The sequence below is a fragment of the Pyrgilauda ruficollis genome, unplaced genomic scaffold (genome assembly GCF_017590135.1).
Source record: "Pyrgilauda ruficollis isolate IOZ18807 unplaced genomic scaffold, ASM1759013v1 scaffold19, whole genome shotgun sequence".
NCBI classification, from domain to species: Eukaryota; Metazoa; Chordata; class Aves; order Passeriformes; family Passeridae; genus Pyrgilauda; species Pyrgilauda ruficollis.
This window is the reverse complement of record NW_024518095.1, coordinates 4,967,151-4,985,143: the sequence shown is the minus strand read 5'-3', so window position 1 is coordinate 4,985,143 and position 17,993 is coordinate 4,967,151. Positions and strand designations below refer to the sequence as shown.

Genomic DNA, 17,993 nt, shown 5'->3' with positions numbered 1-17,993 from the left:
GAGAGACAAAACACTAAGAATCAAAAAGTGACACCCAAAAAGGTGGGCTAAATACCACAAATTTCCAGCTGGCAAGTAGAAGTGAAAAGGGCTGTTTATTTACAGAAGAATAAGGTGGCTTCTGAATATTAACATAATGTCAAAATGGCGACAACTTTAATACTGTAAGTACCAAATAGCAGGTTAGTGATCTCTCTAATGTGAAAAAAAAAATCACCAAAACCATCCTAGGAAGAAAACCTGCCTCATGCTTGTGGAAATGGGGACAAAGGTTTTTTTTCTTTCTCATCACATCACCTCTCCTCCACAGGTAACTTTGTACAAGGACTCTGATGGAGAAGACTTTGGGTTCAGTGTCTCAGATGGTTTATTGGAAAAAGGAGTGTACGTTAAAAACATTCGACCAGCTGGCCCTGGTGATCTGGGAGGTTTAAAACCATATGACAGACTGCTACAGGTAATGTTTCTGGCACTGTGCAGGTTTAGCATGAAGGGATGTGACATACAGATTACTTTGTAAAAAGGTTTATAACCACACTGGGGGGTATTTGGGTATGTGTTTTGCAGTTTTGTTACTTGGAATGGTCCTGTAATCTACATTGCTTATTATATTTTAAATAATGAGCACCACTGTGTATTTCTGCTGGGAAGGGATGTGTGTAGGGGAACCATGAAGGACAAATGACCATAATTGCTCTGCACCACAGACTGTGCTGTGTAGATTTCTCAGATTTCTTTTCCTGGCAGGAAAAGGCAGCACTTCGTGGAGCTTTGGACTTTTATGCAGTGGCACTAAAGCTGGATTTTCCTGTGCAGTCAGGTTTATAGCAACAAATTCTTTCAGAATATTTTGTTTTGGAACTCCAAAGGAGACATACAAATGCTCACTGGGAAGCTGCAATTTCCCACAGCATTTCCAGACAGATTTTTCTTTCTTGCTTTTCTTGCTACAGACCTGAGAATTATTTCTGTGTTTAAACCAAGTGTTGACTGACATAGCTGGAATAATGTAATACTCAGCACCACACTTATCACAGTGCCAAGCTGGACTATGATGGAAAAGCCATATTATTTCTCAATTAGCCTAATAAAATACTTTACATAAATTTATATGTATGTAATAAAACCAGAGATTTGAACTGAATTGAAATTACAGATGTGTTCTACTGCATTTAAATTGACAAACACCATGAAAGACAGAAAAACTATGTGCTGTTAAATGTCATTATTGGAGTGAGCATTGTGAAAGCTGGCAACAGCCAGCACCAGTGTAAATATCCCCACGTCTGCTACATTCTCTTTGAAAGTGAGTAGAAAACTTAATTGATGTCTTCAGACCAGACATCACAATTAAGTAGTCTTATAGTGGGCGATTCTCTACTTGGAATAATTAAATCAATCTCCATAGTCTCAAGGATAAATTAGTTTCTCTTGTGATCTCATTTTTTTTTCCTAAAATGGTAACAAGAATCAATGATCTCATCAATCAGGTAAACCACGTTCGCACCAGAGACTTTGACTGCTGTTTGGTTGTGCCCCTCATCGCAGAATCTGGCAATAAGCTGGAACTGGTCATTAGCAGAAACCCCCTGGCATCTCAGAAAGGAAGCTCAGAACACACTTCAGGGAGTGGGGAGTGGAGCGACCCGAATGCTGCCTTCCTTCAGCAGAGCGGACACACCAGTGTTAGCACGGAGACACGGGATCCTACAAATACCTTATAGCAGAAACCACTGGAGCAGGACATTCGGTAACAAAAGACAATTATGGTGCTAAATCCACTCAAGATTTCTCTGAGACTGAGGCTCAGATGCTGTACAGCACTGAAAAGCACAGGAGGTCGGTTGGTCTGTCTCAAGGCTTCTATTAATACACGGTTACTTTAGAAATAGTTTCATTCTTCATTAAGTCAAGTCATTTTCCATTCTAAGCAATCTAGGATTAGTAACAGTGAAAAAAAATAAACACATAAGGGCCTTTTTTTCCCCCCAAATAAGAAACTGGGGAGATGTTTTAAACATGATCTAAATGTTCTTCTCCCTCCAGCAACAGCAGCTGTTTGAGGGAAAAACATGGAGTTAACCTCTGCTAACAAACAGTAGTGTCCAGGCTACGCTGTTGTCAGAAATCCTTTTCTGAGGAAGGTGCTGCTGTCTGATGGACAAGGCAGAGTGGTTTACTGCACTGGGTTTTCCTGGGAAATGGCTACATCTCTGATTTTGGAAACCTTTATTCGCTGGCGAGAAGGGTGTGCTTATTAGACAAAGCAGGGTTACAACAAAATGCTTGCAGGAAGCTGCAGCTTGCATTGAACATTGCTCCCCACTTCAACAAACTTTGTTAGAACATATGTTATTCCCTATGCAATGAAATATTTAATGGTATGTCTTGCAACCTGTGGGGATTTTTAAGCAGAGACTTTTTTAGTGGGATAAAACTTCTGACGAGGGATTACTGAAAAGAATGAAACTGAAATGAGTTCACACAAATTAGAAAGGTTTTTTTTAAAAGAAAATGGCTTTTTTAAAATTATGTCAGTGGAGATTGATACAAAAGCTCTTTAATGATCCATAAACCTGTAAACTTGTACTGTCACACATGAGCTTTTTAAGTCAATCAGTTTCTTGAAGGAAGAAAGGTCCTATTTAATATGCTTTGTTTTCAGCCTTCTTTATGATAAACATTACCCCCTGCAACACATTTTTAGAATATAAAATTGTAAATATGTTTTACAAACACATCACACAAATTGTCTCCTCTCCCCTCTTCCCCCAAGCAATAAAATACTGCCAGTTGCTTTATATGCTCACCAGCAGCTGCATTGGTTTATTCTGGTATTCAAGTTGTTATTGGTAATTACTGTTATTGGTGAATATAAAGATACTGGATTTGTATATTTGTAGAGTTTCCATATCTAAGCAATCACCTTACAGAGTTGTTTCTGGTCAATTTAAACTGTTTAATGTATCCCTGTTGCTGTTTCCAATACATAAACAAGCTCACCTGCCCTGCACACACACAAGTATCTCTGATTTCTATTTCAGCACTGCCAGAAAAGGTCAGAATGACATTATAGGCTGAATCATGTAAAAAAAAAAAAAAAACCAACAAAACAAAAAACTCCAAGGTTCATGAGTCACATAAATATGTATTTTTATTTGTAACAAATAAGTATTAAACTGTAAAGTATTTTTGTACAAATTTAATACTTTAATAGCATGATATTTATCGTCTATGTTATGTTTTTTGAAATTCAAACTGTTGCAAATATTTGTATGGAAAAACTGTATAAATTGAAATAAACAGTGATTTGAAGACATTAAAAATGAGGTAGAGGTTTTCTACTTCATATTTTTCCCATTTTTTTCCCAGTTTTAGAAAAAAATACCATTTTTATATTTGTATACTTTTTCCTACCATATGTGAAAAGAAAAAATTGTTGAAGGTAAGCAGGTTGTACACATTTTAGTACAATGTGTCTGATGTTTGATTTAACATTCAATTTATTAATCTCAAAACTGCAACGCAGCAAGTCCCGAAGTACACATGAGAAAACTGAAAGTGGAATGTTATTTGAACTCTGATTTTGAGTTTTGCTTTTCTTACCAAGATCATCATCAGCACAGAACCATTAGCTAAAGCAGCAATGGCAAGTTCTACATCATAGAAAAAGTTTTCTATGTCACTGAATGCAACTTTCTTGTTATGTCTGTAACAAGATTAAAATCCATAATCCATCAAAGTTTCACGGCCACAAATCTGCCACATCATAAAAACCTAAAAAAACTGGGTTTTTTTCTCAAGGAATCTATAGTTTTGGCACATCAGTAAGTGCAACTCATCACTATTGTAACATTTGGAGATGGATAAATCTTGGTATGGACAAATAGGAGCCTTTAAAACAAAATACATCCTGGTGTATTTTTTAAGGGAACATCTGGAACCTCAAAGACCTGTAAGTTCATTCTTCAGCAAAACAAAAGAATTACATGATTTTTGATGACTAGTACACCGGTGAATCTACTAAAAATGGATCACTGAAAATTTAAGAGGCTGAGCATAAAACAAGCTGTTCTTCACAGAACATGCAAACCCAAGAAAGCCTTTGAAAGGCACCTGCATATTCAGTGTCTCCATCCCAAAAATCTTCAACAGGTTCGGTAAAGGTTCATACCAAGACCAATTAATAATTGTCTGTTAGCTTTTGAAAAGCTTCCTAGGAATTTGCTGTCCCAATGTCAGATTCTTAAGTCTGGAAGATCCAAGTGGGGATTCTTCTACTGTTGTCTGTCAAAACAAAACAAAAATGTTATCCAAGTTTGAAACAGACCTAAAATATAGTAGCTTCTTCAAAACAAGTTCTTTATACATGAGCTCAGAAATTAGATGTAATTAAAAAAAAAGCATCTGTTATCAGGTTTGACTTTAAAAAAATCAATTTCAATTATTAAATTTTATATACATCTCTCACAGCATGTCACCTAAAATCTGACATTTGTGCACAAACCATAAGCTGATACAGGCTAAGCTAGCCAACAGATCACTCTGAGAGTAAAAATATGTATAAGCTTACTACTATTAACATTTTTTTCCTATATTAGCCATATCTTACTCTGCAACGACATCTGCCAAATTTGACTGCTTCACCTCTTACTGGTCAACTTGAAAATTATTAAATAAATGCTAATAAAACAATTGTAACAGTGCCCTGGTGACTAGCAGTGGTGAAAGAGAGTGCAAAAGTTTGTTTTGAACTTTCTCAGTAAGGAGATACTTACAGTGGGTATTTCTGTAACATCCTCAGATGCAGGGATTTGTCTTTTACATGGACTTTGCTGCAAAGTGCCCATCTTCTCTCTACTGAGAACTGATGGCCCTTCCTCTATCATGAGGTCACTCTGAAGCTCAGGTGGGTCAGGAGCACCTTGAGTAGCAGAAACAGACTGATTCTTGAGCTCTTGACTGTGCCAGCACTTCATCAGGGGAGAGGGCATTTGTTTGGGACAGTTGTTTGTTTCTGCAATTGCCTCTCTCAAGAATCTCTGCAAACGCGTTTTTCTGGTGATCTCCTTGCTCTTTACTGCTCTCCTGAGGTGCGGCTCCTCAGCCACGACGTAGACGCGGCAGCGGCCCCTGGTCACAGCTGTGTACACGTGCTGCCAGTGCTGCCGGCCGGCATTGCCAACCACGTACACCACCGTCCTCTCCTCCGAGCCCTGAAACGGGGGAGAGCTCTGGTTCAAAGGCTCATCTCCAGGAAATAGTTAAAAAAAAGACAAGAGTGAGGAAGTTGGAGGCAACTGGGGACACTCTTGAGAATATTTTCTATCCTGCTTTCAAGGAATTCTAGTTTCAAGAAAAGTTTCTGATTCTTCCATGAGAGAGTAAGAATGCAATAGCTCTGCTCACAGCTGCTGTGGTTTTACCTGGAATGTGTGAATAGTTCTGGCCCAGGCATGCTTTATGTGACACAGCTTCCTCAGTGCCGTGTAGTTCACAGTGAACATGGAGCCATACGTGGTGCTGATGGTCAGCAAGCGCTGCTTATCAATTTCTGCATCCTAAAGGAAAAGCAAAACACTCAGGAGTGAGCCTGGATCAGCAGCAGGAGCAATGTCTGTACTTCCCTATTCTGGCTTGCCCTGAAATTACAACAGCTGCAACATCAGCCAGCTCAAAGTTTCAGAAGATGCTAAGCCCAATAAAGCACTGTCTTTCACTGACCACCTTGAAGGAAAACAGTTCTCACTGTTCAGAGCCCACCCTAACTACTGATACTTTCACTGCTCAACTCACTGAACCCAGCAAAAAAAAAGTTTTTTGTTGCTGTTACTGTCAGGCCAGCTTGGTTTTCTGCCAGGGAAACCTTAAGCTGTAACATTACTCTTTACTTCAGACCATGTTAATTTAAACATTATCTATTTCAATTACAGTACATTTTCAATTACAATACATTTGAGTATTTACAGACTGTATTTACACTGAACACAATCAGCTGAAACACATTGTACAAAAAAGTCCAGAATTGAGGGGGTTTTTAAATTTTCTATTGTACCTTGCCTCTTCCATGCCTTTTACACAACTGTTTAGCAGAACTAAGTAAGTATTATGGGCCAAATTTAAAAGTGTGAGTTGTTTTCTTCTGGGGATTCAGCAAGCACTGAATCATTTCCCACCAGGTTTTCTTTGTACAAGTTCTTGCTGCCAGGACTTACCTTTGTTATGAAAAATATATCTCCATTGCAGAGTCGTTTGCCCTCCTCATTGGACTCTGCAGGGAGTGTGGTTTCTCCACTTCTGCATTCCTGGCCATTGGAACTCCCTCTGACATCACAGGTTGCCAAGAGATCCTTGAGATACACATTGCGTGTGCTGGCAATCTTGTCCCCAGTTTGAAACAGAAGTCTGTTCTTATGGTCTCTAGGTGAGAGAAAGAAAAAGGGGAAAATGTATTTACAAAGTGTATATTTAACATCTCTCAGTATTTTTTCTCTTTCCATTCTCTATACTTGACCCAGATTAAAAACTTTAATAATATTCAAAATAGTCAGGATAACACATTTATGACTTGAACTTTTGTAAAACAAATTGGTAAAAAAACAGTAACATAACCCAGTAATACAGAATAGCACAAAAATATTTCAGAATGTATTTATAAATCATATAGTAGCAAAAAAAAATTAACCTTGAGGGTTTTTTTCATGTTGCTTTTATATGAATTTTGAATATTCAGTAGTAACTTAAAATCTCAGAATTCACATAATGAATTTAAATGAAAAGCCTTTTACCACTATTTAAAATGAGATTAAAGAACCCATCAAATAAAGTTTATTATATGAATGATTTATAACATAATCAGATCTAGATGGAACATTGGAAGTTTTACAATCTTATTTTACAGTATTGGCCTGGCTATAACACTTCTAAAAACAAAATTAAATTGGTCACAGGAAAAATGCAAAACACTGGCTTACCTGGTTAAATGATTTGAATAGTGTTGGCAACAAAGTTCATTTATTAGATCACAATCTTGCCTAAATCATACAAAACAAGAACATGAACAAAGTCATTATATACAAAACATACAATTACAAGCAATGTCACTGTCACATAAGCCATTAATTTATAAATAATGGAAAAAGCCCTTTTTCTCTCTGATGATCTTCCACCACCAATTAAGAACAATTACTTATTCAGAGTTTTGAAGACAGAGCATTAAAGGAACAGTTTTGTCTAAATACCACAGAAAGCTCTAGATTAGCTAGATTTGGTTTTAAGATCAAGAAGAAAACTAAAGAAAAACTAAAACCTGGACAGATTATTTTCTGTCTGTGGATATATTAAAAATAGCAAGAAGATTTATTTACTTTTTAAAGACCTGGAATTTTAACTTTTAAATGCAGCTTAAGTATCTATAAATATATTCTAGAAGAATCATACAGAAAAATCACTTATAACAGTATTGTACCTGAATGCAGTCTGGAGAAAAAAATTGATACCAGAGTTACTCAGCATTCACAAATCACTTATTAGCTCACTGGGACCCTGTAAATAGTGGGTGTTTTTCACTTACTGAGAAAATGTTCTTCACAATTAAAGGTGGAGGGGTTTTTTCTTAAGTACCCTTTTGTGCAGAACTCAAGGTTATGGAGTAGTGGTACTAGTGCACATTATCCCTTTTATCCCTTCAGTGTTTCTGCAAAGCCATGCACACTATTCATGCTCCTGTGATTACTGACTTCCAGTCTTTCTTCAAAGCGAGTTAGAGCCCTACATCCCATCCTTCTTAGGTGATAAGTATTCCAAGTATCTTGTTTTAGGCTATTGCCACTAGTCTCTCCAACTCCACACACTCAGCTATTTTTAGATTGTGGCTGCTAGCAAGGATTTTTTCAATGTCTGCCTGCACACTCCATTACCTTCTGAAAGCAATGAATTGTGATTGTTTGGCATCCTCCAATCCTGGCCCTTTTTTAAGTAAAATCTTTATTGCAGTTTGTAAATCTGTTTTAAAAGACGTAAAAGATAAGACATAAAAATATTCAGAATTTAAAAAAGGAAAATATAATTCAATATGAAATTGCACTTGCTTATTTCTTGCTTTAATGACATTGCAACTTGTTTAAAACAAAACAAAAAAGAAAAAACCCCTCCCCCAAAAAAACTCTTACACAAAACGACACACTCCCAAAAGAAACAAAAATACACCATAAAACTCCCAAGAAAGCATCATGCAGTTAATCCAGTATTAAAACCTGAGAAACAAGAGAGATACAGAAAGACACAAATTCTTATTTCTGTGTTAAACAACAGCTGCATGGAGCATATTCATGCAAAATAAGGTTTTGATACAGCACACTGAAGAGGGAAAGATTAAATATTTTCAAGCCACAGACCTATACACTTGGATTTCACAGAAGAAATCTACTTTCAGTGTTCTGCTTGCTGAGTATTTTGCTAGAGTAAGATAAGGTGATAATGTTTGTACTGGTTTTTTTTCTGCATTCCCCTTGAAGTGTTTCGATGCATATAAAAGAGAGGCCACTCAATCCACTTATACCCAATAAATGTCCAAAAAACCCAATAAACAACAGCTCTAGCCCTGACCCCAAAACATTTAAAAAAAAATACTGGGATCCCTTCTTAGAATTTTCCTAACTCAGTTCTACAGCTCGGAGCACATTCCTGTCCAGCACACCATACTGTTACAGTCACTTTTTACTCAAATGATTCACCTCTGAATCAATTCTGAAAATCTCTTAAGGTTTGACCGCTCCAGCTACAATATAAAAAGACAACCACATTTGATTACAGTGGTGGAAGCTGTCCCCCATTTCAAAGTCTAACTGGTGAGCTGGAGCTCTACAGCCCATTCTTTGCACTTACTTAGAAGTAACTTACTTAGAAGGCAAAAGACAAAGCATTTAAATTTATACCACAAACAAAGCCAGACTAAAATTTTCCCAAGATTTTTGTTCCAGACAATAGTCTATGCTTTACCAAAGGGAAAATCAAGATAAGAAACTGACATACTCTCACAATTCCCGCCAGCAGGCAAAGCAATAAAAATAAATTTCTTCTCTGGGATTGGCATTGTCATTTCCTCATTCCAAGCAGAAACTTTCAGCACCTCATCAAATTCAGGAAGCTGCCGGTGAGAGATTCTGGACCAAAGCATTGGAGGGAAACCAAAAAGTTATTTTCAGTTAAAGAATTCCAGCATATCATCATCTGCATCAGCTTGAAGTTCACCACTTAGAAGTCTTTTGTCTAGATCTACACTACACGCCCTGAAAACTCTTTCCTCAGAGCATAACTTGATTTCACATTGAAAAAATTGGTACTTTATTCTCTAAACCCTCCATCACTGCAGCAGATACTTAGTATTACTCATACAGTTCTTCCCATGGGAGCAAAATGGACTGAAACAGAAGTGTTATCAAAAAATAAGTAAGAATGTTTGTAAAACACTTAGTAGCTCTGGACATCTTGCAAATGTTCAGAATATTCTCAAATTAACTTAACATCAAAACCTAGATTTTTTTCTTAGAGGTTTAAAAAAGAAATCAAGCACTGATAGGAAACAGGGTAATTTCCAAAACAAAAGTAATGCAAATGCTGGAAACATTTAGACTCTTTAAGTATTGACAGAGAAAAAAATACGAAGAACCTGTGATGTAATGGCCCTTGACATCTAAACTCTCCAAGCAATTCAGTCTGTTTCAGTTGTTGTCACACTTATCAGCACTGTCTTTAAAACTTCCTTTTTAGAGGAGCAATTGTAAGCTGTTTTGGAAGGCATGAAGTCAGTTGTGCATTTACAACTCATTTGAAAAGAACAGAGAGTATCTGACAGCATAATAGTGAAATACATCCCATAAAATTCAAGAGCATTCCAGCACACACATTTTTTTTTTGTCCAATATATACATCTGAAAAAATCTGTAGGGTTTTGTTGCTGTTGTTTTGGGGGAGGGTTGCTTGTTTTTAAAACCAATGCTATGGATTTGGACTAAAAATGCAAGCAAAAGAAAGAAAAGAAGCAATATTACAGAGTCAAATCTGGATGGACTGCTATTTGCAGGTAAAAGGCCGGGCAAGAATTACAAGAATTCTTCACACACACATCAGGATATCCTACCTTGATGCATTGTCTACAATTAGTTGTGATTCAGCTCTGTGGTTAGTTCGCAGTTCCACAGAAAAGCCTCTTGATTTTAGACCCTCAAAGATATCAGCTAACATGTTTCCTGGGTCTATGCTTGGTAGCTGTCTAGTGTCACCTAAACAGAAAGCACGTTAGTTTTTGAGAGAAGGAATAACATATCATCTGCTGAAAATTGTCTTTAAAAAAATGAGTACTTGTATGAACAAATCCTCAACCCTCTACATAGTAACATCCATGCTTAATGCAATTCACATGAAATCAAACTTTCAAGGATCTAAGAAACTTTGGGAATAAGGTTGTAGTATAGTTTTTTTATACTCCTCTACCAGTAATACTTTACTAGCAAGTGCAAATTCTTCTGCCTGATGAGTACCGACAGTGATCACATCTTACTCAAACACACTTTGAAAGCTACATATTTAAAAACAAATGCCATAAATGGCATGTCAAAAAGGAAACCTCTAAGAAAGCATAAAAAATTGATTTTACATTTCTTTGCTTTCTTTTTTAAATTAAAACAAGATGATCCTAGCATTAAGAACGGCATGAAAACTCCCTTCTAACATACAATTCATATGCTAAGAACAGCTCCTTCACATCTAAGGAAATCAGAAAAGTTTACCATTTGCAAGATGTAATAACCAACAACATGGAAGTCAGAATAAGACAAAACACTGCTAAACAGATAATGGAGATACTGATACTTTCATACTGACATTTGGAAAATTGTCTGACCTTAAGAAAATAGCAAAAGTATCCAAGTACAGAACAATGTAACATTTTAAGACTCGGGAGCTCTGATACTTATGCTGTATACTGGGCATTATTAAACATTGTACAATGCTAAATTTGCTGTTTCACTTACCTAGAATAATAAGTTTAGCAAGCTGAGCATGCTCACACAAGAGTTTCAAAACTAAACTAAGAATTTGTACAGACACCAAACTTCCTTCATCCACAATGAGAACTGTAACTGCAGAAAACTTCCACGGCTGTTCTTGGTCAGTCCGCATCCACGATTTAAAACTATAGATAATCTAGAAACAAATAAAGCAAGCTCTGACACTAATCAACTCTAAGTGATGTCATAAAAGTAGACAGTGTGGTATCATCTGACACATGTAGAGCTATTATCCAAAATTCTGAACTTACACCTGTGAAGACCCAGAAGACTCAACCATTTGTCTTATTTTCTTCCTCAATGAATGTATTTCTAGCTGAGATTAGCAACACTGACATACATAAAAGCACAGCCTTTTTTTTCCTGCAGGAACTGTTAAAGACACTAGGTCAGCCTTAGGTTGCTCAGTAACAGAACACCTCCTACTACAACTTGATGTCATTAATAATACCCAAAATTGCATGGGGAAGGGGAACAGGCAAGTAACTATCCAGTCCCCAAAGATAAAATAAACCAACAGTACTTTTTAAGTTATTGTAATTTTTATTTATATGGGTTATTCCGTAACTCCAATGTCTTCTTGGCACCTTTGCTATCTAGAACAAGACAGACTTGGCCTAAGTTTATTAACAAAGTTTGCTTTCTACTTTTTTCTAAAAGAATTCCAAAATTTTCAAAAAAATTCCACAAAATTCCACAAAACCTAACATTAATTAAGGAAACAATGTGCAAATGAAATTTCTCTCATTATTCAACTCCAGGCTACTGATCTTTTCATGTATGTGCTGCTATGATTGCTAGGCAACAGGATCCTAGAAAACAGCTCTACCACCTAGAAATCATTTTTGTCTTCATTAAACTAAAATGCAGAACTGAGAAGCTGAAAAAAACAGACGCCCTAGAGAAGCACAAGTTTCAGATGTATATAAATAGTAAAGAAACAAAAGTTGGCAAATAATGTATTTCAAATGACTGATTTATGATTCCCCCAAAACATAATGCTGATTTTCAGATGCTGATTAGCTGTACCCAAGTATTAACATTAATAACAATAAAAGGCTACATTTCTTAAGGGAAGTCCAATAACAAGCTGCCTTTTTGGTTTTTTTTCCAAGACAAGAATGGACAGTGCCAAAAGATGCTTCAGAACCTAATTAAAAAAAAAAAAAAAAAAGATAAAACAAGAAACAAAACCCAAAACAAGCCTTACCTGATGCAGTGTATATGCAGGAAGCTGCGTTTTTTCTCTTAAAAGACTTGTTGCCCTCCCTGTAGGTGCAGTGAATAGTACATTCAAATTTTTTTTTGCATACATATTCTCTGATTCCCAGTGGTGATCAAATGTATTCCATTCCTCAGATGCATCCAAGTCTCCTTCAAAGTCCTTAGAAGCAGCTTCTACTTCTTTTTCCATTTGCTTTAAATGACGAAAAAGGCAGCTAACTATTGTACTCTTCCCACAGCCTCCTTTTCCACTTATGATTGTGACAGGATTAGAACAAATTTTTTTTACAGCAATCACCTGATCATTGTCTACCCCTGCTTTACTTTGGATACCAGACATAGAGCCCACCTCCTTTTCAGGAAAGTGATCTTCACCATTATGATTGTCTGGATTATTTTCCTCTACTTCATGTGCCTGGGTAATATTCATTTTGTTATCTGCAGTTTCTCCTGGTGTCTCAGAAATGTTAAGTATCTTTTTCACATCCACATCCAGTTTCCATGTGCGGTTTGACAGAAGGTCACCTACATACCTTGCAATGTCTTTTTCAGATTTGTAAAGATGAGGCAGAAACACCAGCTTTTTCTCCCTAATCACTACATTCTCATCTTTCAAAAATTCCAGAGATTGCCAAACATGCTCAATGGACATGTGTTTGGATACCAAACGAGCTAATTCATCTTGATCTTCGTACGTGTGTCCCATTTGTCTACAGCGTGTCTTGAGCTGATCATACAGAATTAACGCGTTCTTCTGCAAGTCAGGAATCTTCCAGAGGAGATGTTCACACTGACAAAAGGCAGCCCACGTTGCCTCACAGTAAGCAATGTTCAAATCCTTATACATAATCTTCTCCCCAAAAAGAAAAAAAGCAAGCATAGATTTATTTCAGAAGATTTTAGCCTCTTGCTGAACATTCCTCCTAGTAAATACAAATTGCAATTCAGAAGGTGGAAGTTTGCAAAAATTTACTTAGTTTTCATAAAGCAAAATACTTAAAAGTAAGCTGGAATGATAATTCCTCTTACTTACCCTTCTGTATGAAACAGAAACTTTAAAAATAAAAAACCTGGCAAAGAAATTGGGTACTAGGGAGAACTCGTGCACACCAAATAACACATTTTCACATAAAGGTACACAAACTGTAGAAACAGAGCACAGGAAAGCCATTAGCCAGAATTCTGTACCCAATTCTGAACGTGTTCAAGAAATATGCCACCTCTACAGACACTAGCACTTTCACAAAAAATAGCGAAAGATTGAGATGTGCAAAATAGATGAACTATTGAGAGCAAGAAAAGTTAATTGCACTTGCTCAGTTGTAAGAGAAAAAGCTAAGAGAGTCTTCAAGCAATAAAAAACTGCAGTGAGAATGCAGGTCCTTGAAGCAAGAGAGCAGCAAGTCCGTATTGCAAAAGGAACAGTCAAACCGGACATCGGGAAAATCTTTCTAAAGGAAATTACATGAAACACTGGAATATATTGGCTACCCTGCTGAATCTCTGAAATTAGATTAAGGCAAGTCAGAACCTCCATCAGTAAAGCACTGGAGGCCTAAAGAAGAGGAAAAACCACCCATATTTGTGAACACCTAATGCTCTCAGGTGAGGTCCAGGACTGCTAAGGTGAGGTGCTGCAGCACAGCTCACGGCAAGCACAGCAAAGGAAAACAGGAAGGTAAGCAACCACTGCAAATCCCACTGCAAAAAAACGAACTGCTGAAGCAGGTGATCTCTTACAAGAAACTTATCAACCTTACTAAGAAAGCATAGATATTGCTCTATATATTAGGAACAAAAGTCTCACCAGTATAAAATCTAAGAGAACAGTTGAGGATTTTAAATTAGCTGCCTAACTTTTGGCCCAATTACCTCAAGCATTTTATTTTCTGTCTCTTGTAGAAAATACTAAACAAATGGTTGTAACAAAACCACTTTCAAAAATCTTCCGAGATTAATTAATTCTAGACCAATTGGAAAAACAAGCCCTTTGCTAAAACTGAGTCCCATATATCATCCATTTCCAAATGAGCTATGCTTAGCCCCTACAAATGCCCATTTAATCAAGTGAACCCAACTAAAACAGTACTGTAGTCTAATGCACCTCAAATGCAGCAAACACCATATTTTTACCATTCATAACATTACCTACCCTGCTGAATCCAAGTTTCCATGGCTCATCCTTTAGTATCTCATCCAGTTTTGTTCCCAACTCATCAGCTACCTCCTCACCGTCCTCATCAGCCTTTCTTTCCCAACACATCTTCTCTAACAGACAGCAAAAGTGGCGTGGCAGAAGAATTGGCAAGAACTCCAGTATCCTCGGAAAAGCCAGAGCTCCCAATACCGCCTTTCCTGCAACTGCACGCACCATAAACACAGGAATTTTTATGTGATATGCAGATTGTTGCAAAGAAATTTACACGGACTCTGACTTCGTCCTTCTGCTTCCGTTATATCCAAGACATCACAAATTTCTCTCATTTTCTTACTTTCCGTAACCCTTTTCAAATTTTTTTAAGTCTGTTTTCCCTGAAATGCCTTAAGAAAAAAACAATGTAAATAGATGACATAAACACAGCAACTAAATGTATTCACTTGGAAAATATGTACCATTCACATGGTTCAAACTGCATACTCAACAGCATTTTGTACAAAGTCAGTTCAGACCTCATCATGCCTGCCTCTTACCTAGAAGTGATTTTCATACAGATGTACAGAAGAACATTTCAAATGCAAAATAAGGAAAGATGCTTCTAAATTTGTAGTATCAGATCAGAAGAGGAACTTACCAAAAAATAGTGCTCTCCACTGGCTTTCTCAATGACTCCAAAATTAAGCTATCGCTTTCCCTGACATCAGTCACAGGCTGAGAGTGAGGAATAATGAAACTGATTTGCTCTACATTTTGCTTTAAAAGGTAATTTCAGAAGAAAGAACAACAAATTTAAAAAGAAAGTGAGACTTTCAGAATCTTTGGCTCTTGGAAAAAAATAGGCTATTTTTAATTTTGTGTTAAGGAAAATTTAAACCACTAATTTTTCTCACTTAAGTACTTTTTCTGATCACTGTCTTACCCTCATAAAGACAAAGATAAAACCTTTTCCCTTTTAAGCAAGTACTTAATTTACATGTATATCATCAATACACACTATTTCCACACAAAAAAAATACCATGAAGGCTTGAAGAACAAACTACTCAAGCCCACAACAATTAATAACAACCAAAAAAATTTACAATACTAACAGTAGCAACTGGGGTAGGGGAACGGTCTATATTGCTCAATGATAAAGATTAAAGCTTAAAACTTAGCAAATTAATTTAAGCTAGATACTAGGAAAAAAACACCAACTACAAGAAAGGTGAAGAGAGTAGGGACTGTGCAATCTTTTCTATCATTACAAAATGAGAACAAAAAGCCTGAAAGCCTACAAAGCACTTTCCTCCCCTTACAAATGGGATGTGAAGTACAGTCAGCTCAAGTCTAGCAGAGGCTCGGAACTCTGCTGTTACACACAATTTGACATCCAAAAGTGATGTCACCTCCATCATCTGACCTGACACTGCCCAGTGAGCCAGGTACTGGAAAACTCTGCTTGCTTACACGTAACAGTAGATAGACCCAACCTGTCTGTACAGGTTATGGAAACAGATCATCGGAGCAAACAAGAGCTCTAACGCTGAGGCCACACCTCAGACACCCTGATTTTCTCTGTATTGCAGTGTTTTGCTTCAGACCAGCTAAGTCTGGTCCCACAGACTGACTGTCCTTTATGGACTGGAGTACCTCAGGAATGCAAGTGAACACAACGTTTGGGTTTCACCCAGCAGGGACACTCGGTCAGTACTCTCAGAGACTGCATCACAGCGGGAACAAGGGGGATGTCTGCTTCAAAAGCACACTCCTGATCCAATCTCTAACACTCAAGTAGTCACACTCATGTAACCACACCAACATTGCCCACAACCGTATCCTCAGAAGTCTGAAGTGGAGACACTCCAGTGATTCCACAGTCTGCTTCCAGCCATACCAATCTGCTGGCAGGTGGGATCCAAACACACCTAGACAGTCTACTTAGTGCAGCTGATCAGGACTACACTGAACTCCTTCACTGATCCCTGTACTACAGAGAGGCACCTGTACCACTTTTGAACAGGTGCCAGCCCTAAAAGCCATCACCACCCTGCTTAAGTAGTGATGAACCCATTTTTCAATAAGACTTGTTACAGCTGAATAAACTATAGGAAGCACCAGTGTCTTCGCATGGTAGAATCACAGAAGCATAAACCCGGCCCGGCCCGGCCCGCTCCCGCCGCCCCTCACCGGCGCGGCGCGGGGGCAGCGCGGCCGACAGCTCCCGCCCGGCGGCCTCCAGAAGCGCATCCTCCCCCAACAGCTCCTCGAAGTCCTCGTCGCTCTCCTCGTCGTCGTCCGCCGCCTCCCAGCGCGGCGACCGCAGGTGCCCCCAGAGCTCCAGGGTCGCGCCCCGCTGCCCGCGGGCCTCCGCCATGCCGCCCCCGCCGCAGATCTGCCCGCCCCCGCGGAAGGGCGGGACGGCGCGGCGGGAGCGGCTCGGCGGGCTCGGGATAGTCCGGAGCGACGAGTCAATTATTTATTTATTTATTTGTTTATTTAACACTTCGGGACATAATTCTCCGTCTTTACATGACCCCTATCACAAAACCATCAGATCATAACATCGCACTTCCAGTACATCCGATTGTGTTTCACCCAGCTGCCCCCAGAGTAGTTGTATGACTTCTTCTCCGGAAGGCTCTCGTTGAAAACCACCTTTCCTTCCCTACACTGTAACCCTGGCCGTTGCTGCTTAGTCTTCACTTCTTTGCCTTTTCTGACACTTTATGATAGTTCAATGTGAAATACACCAAGCCTTCTCACGTTCGGTATTGATCTCCCACTGAAGGGCCCCAGAAATCCTGCTGTTCAGTCATGAAAGCAAGTCTTTCTACAACCTGTTTTAAACTGATTTTCACTGGTTAGTAGTTAGCAGGTTAATATTTGCCATGCTGTTACATAGCTCTGTTTTTTCAGCAAAATTTTGCAGTTGTATTTTTGCATGTTCACGCCACTAGCAAGCATGTGTTTTCATCAATGAATTAAGTTTTGTAAGATTTATTTTTCTAAAAAAAAAATCATTTTGCTGATTCCTATATTTGGATTCGCCCTCTCTTTATTTTTTTAACTACTTTTCTTCCAACTTCTTCTGTGTTTTGCTCTATACTGTCACACAGTACACTGCAGGCCGCTGTGGATGTCTCACTGCTACATCAGAGTGCTGGCAAGCAAATTAAAGGACACACAAAAGCAGCAGGTGCTGAGATTAAATAACTGGGTGGTTTCATACCCCAAAAGACCAAAGTGCAACACAGAAATGCCCCCAATACTACACTAAATAGAATGCAGTAAATAATTTGCCCAGCTTCTGAGAAGCTGTCAGCAGCACAGACATACCCTTCAGAAAGTAGCACAGGTTGTTTGTATGTGTGTTTAGAAGAAGTGATGTATAATAAAATAGATCAACACACAACAGTTCCTTTCGGTCTAACCTAAAAGAGACACAGTTCTTTGCCACATTGTTTCATGACTCCTTCCCATGGATGATCCAGGAGGCCTTCCACCCGCAGGACTACCCTACAAAGAATGTCCCCGTCTTTGCCACCTTCCTCCTAAAAAAACT

At 38.2% G+C, this 17,993-nt stretch overlaps 2 protein-coding genes across 6 annotated transcripts in view; one reads left to right on the top strand and one right to left on the bottom strand.

Annotated features, from left to right (window-relative positions):
* The window catches only part of GRIP1 (glutamate receptor interacting protein 1), a 210,344-nt gene extending 207,312 nt beyond the window's left edge, over positions 1-3,032 (top strand). For all 5 annotated transcript variants that reach the window (XM_041465593.1, XM_041465592.1, XM_041465595.1 and 2 more), the window contains 2 exons: positions 311-457; positions 1,491-3,032. In XM_041465593.1, the coding sequence (XP_041321527.1) occupies positions 311-457; positions 1,491-1,724 (381 nt within the window). In that variant the 3' untranslated portion in view covers positions 1,725-3,032. The remainder of the gene's footprint in view (positions 1-310; positions 458-1,490) is intronic.
* A 134-nt stretch (positions 3,033-3,166) lies between these two features.
* HELB (DNA helicase B) lies at positions 3,167-16,822 on the bottom strand. The gene is made up of 12 exons (XM_041465504.1): positions 16,623-16,822; positions 14,446-14,703; positions 12,280-13,143; positions 11,034-11,205; positions 10,142-10,283; positions 9,034-9,164; positions 7,920-8,004; positions 6,975-7,034; positions 6,216-6,420; positions 5,427-5,561; positions 4,779-5,216; positions 3,167-4,287 (listed from the first exon to the last, which is right to left on the bottom strand). Exons 1-12 carry the CDS (start codon positions 16,803-16,805, stop codon positions 4,198-4,200), a joined length of 2,763 nt encoding a protein of 920 aa, XP_041321438.1. The 5' UTR covers positions 16,806-16,822; the 3' UTR covers positions 3,167-4,197.
* Positions 16,823-17,993: the final 1,171 nt, after the last annotated feature.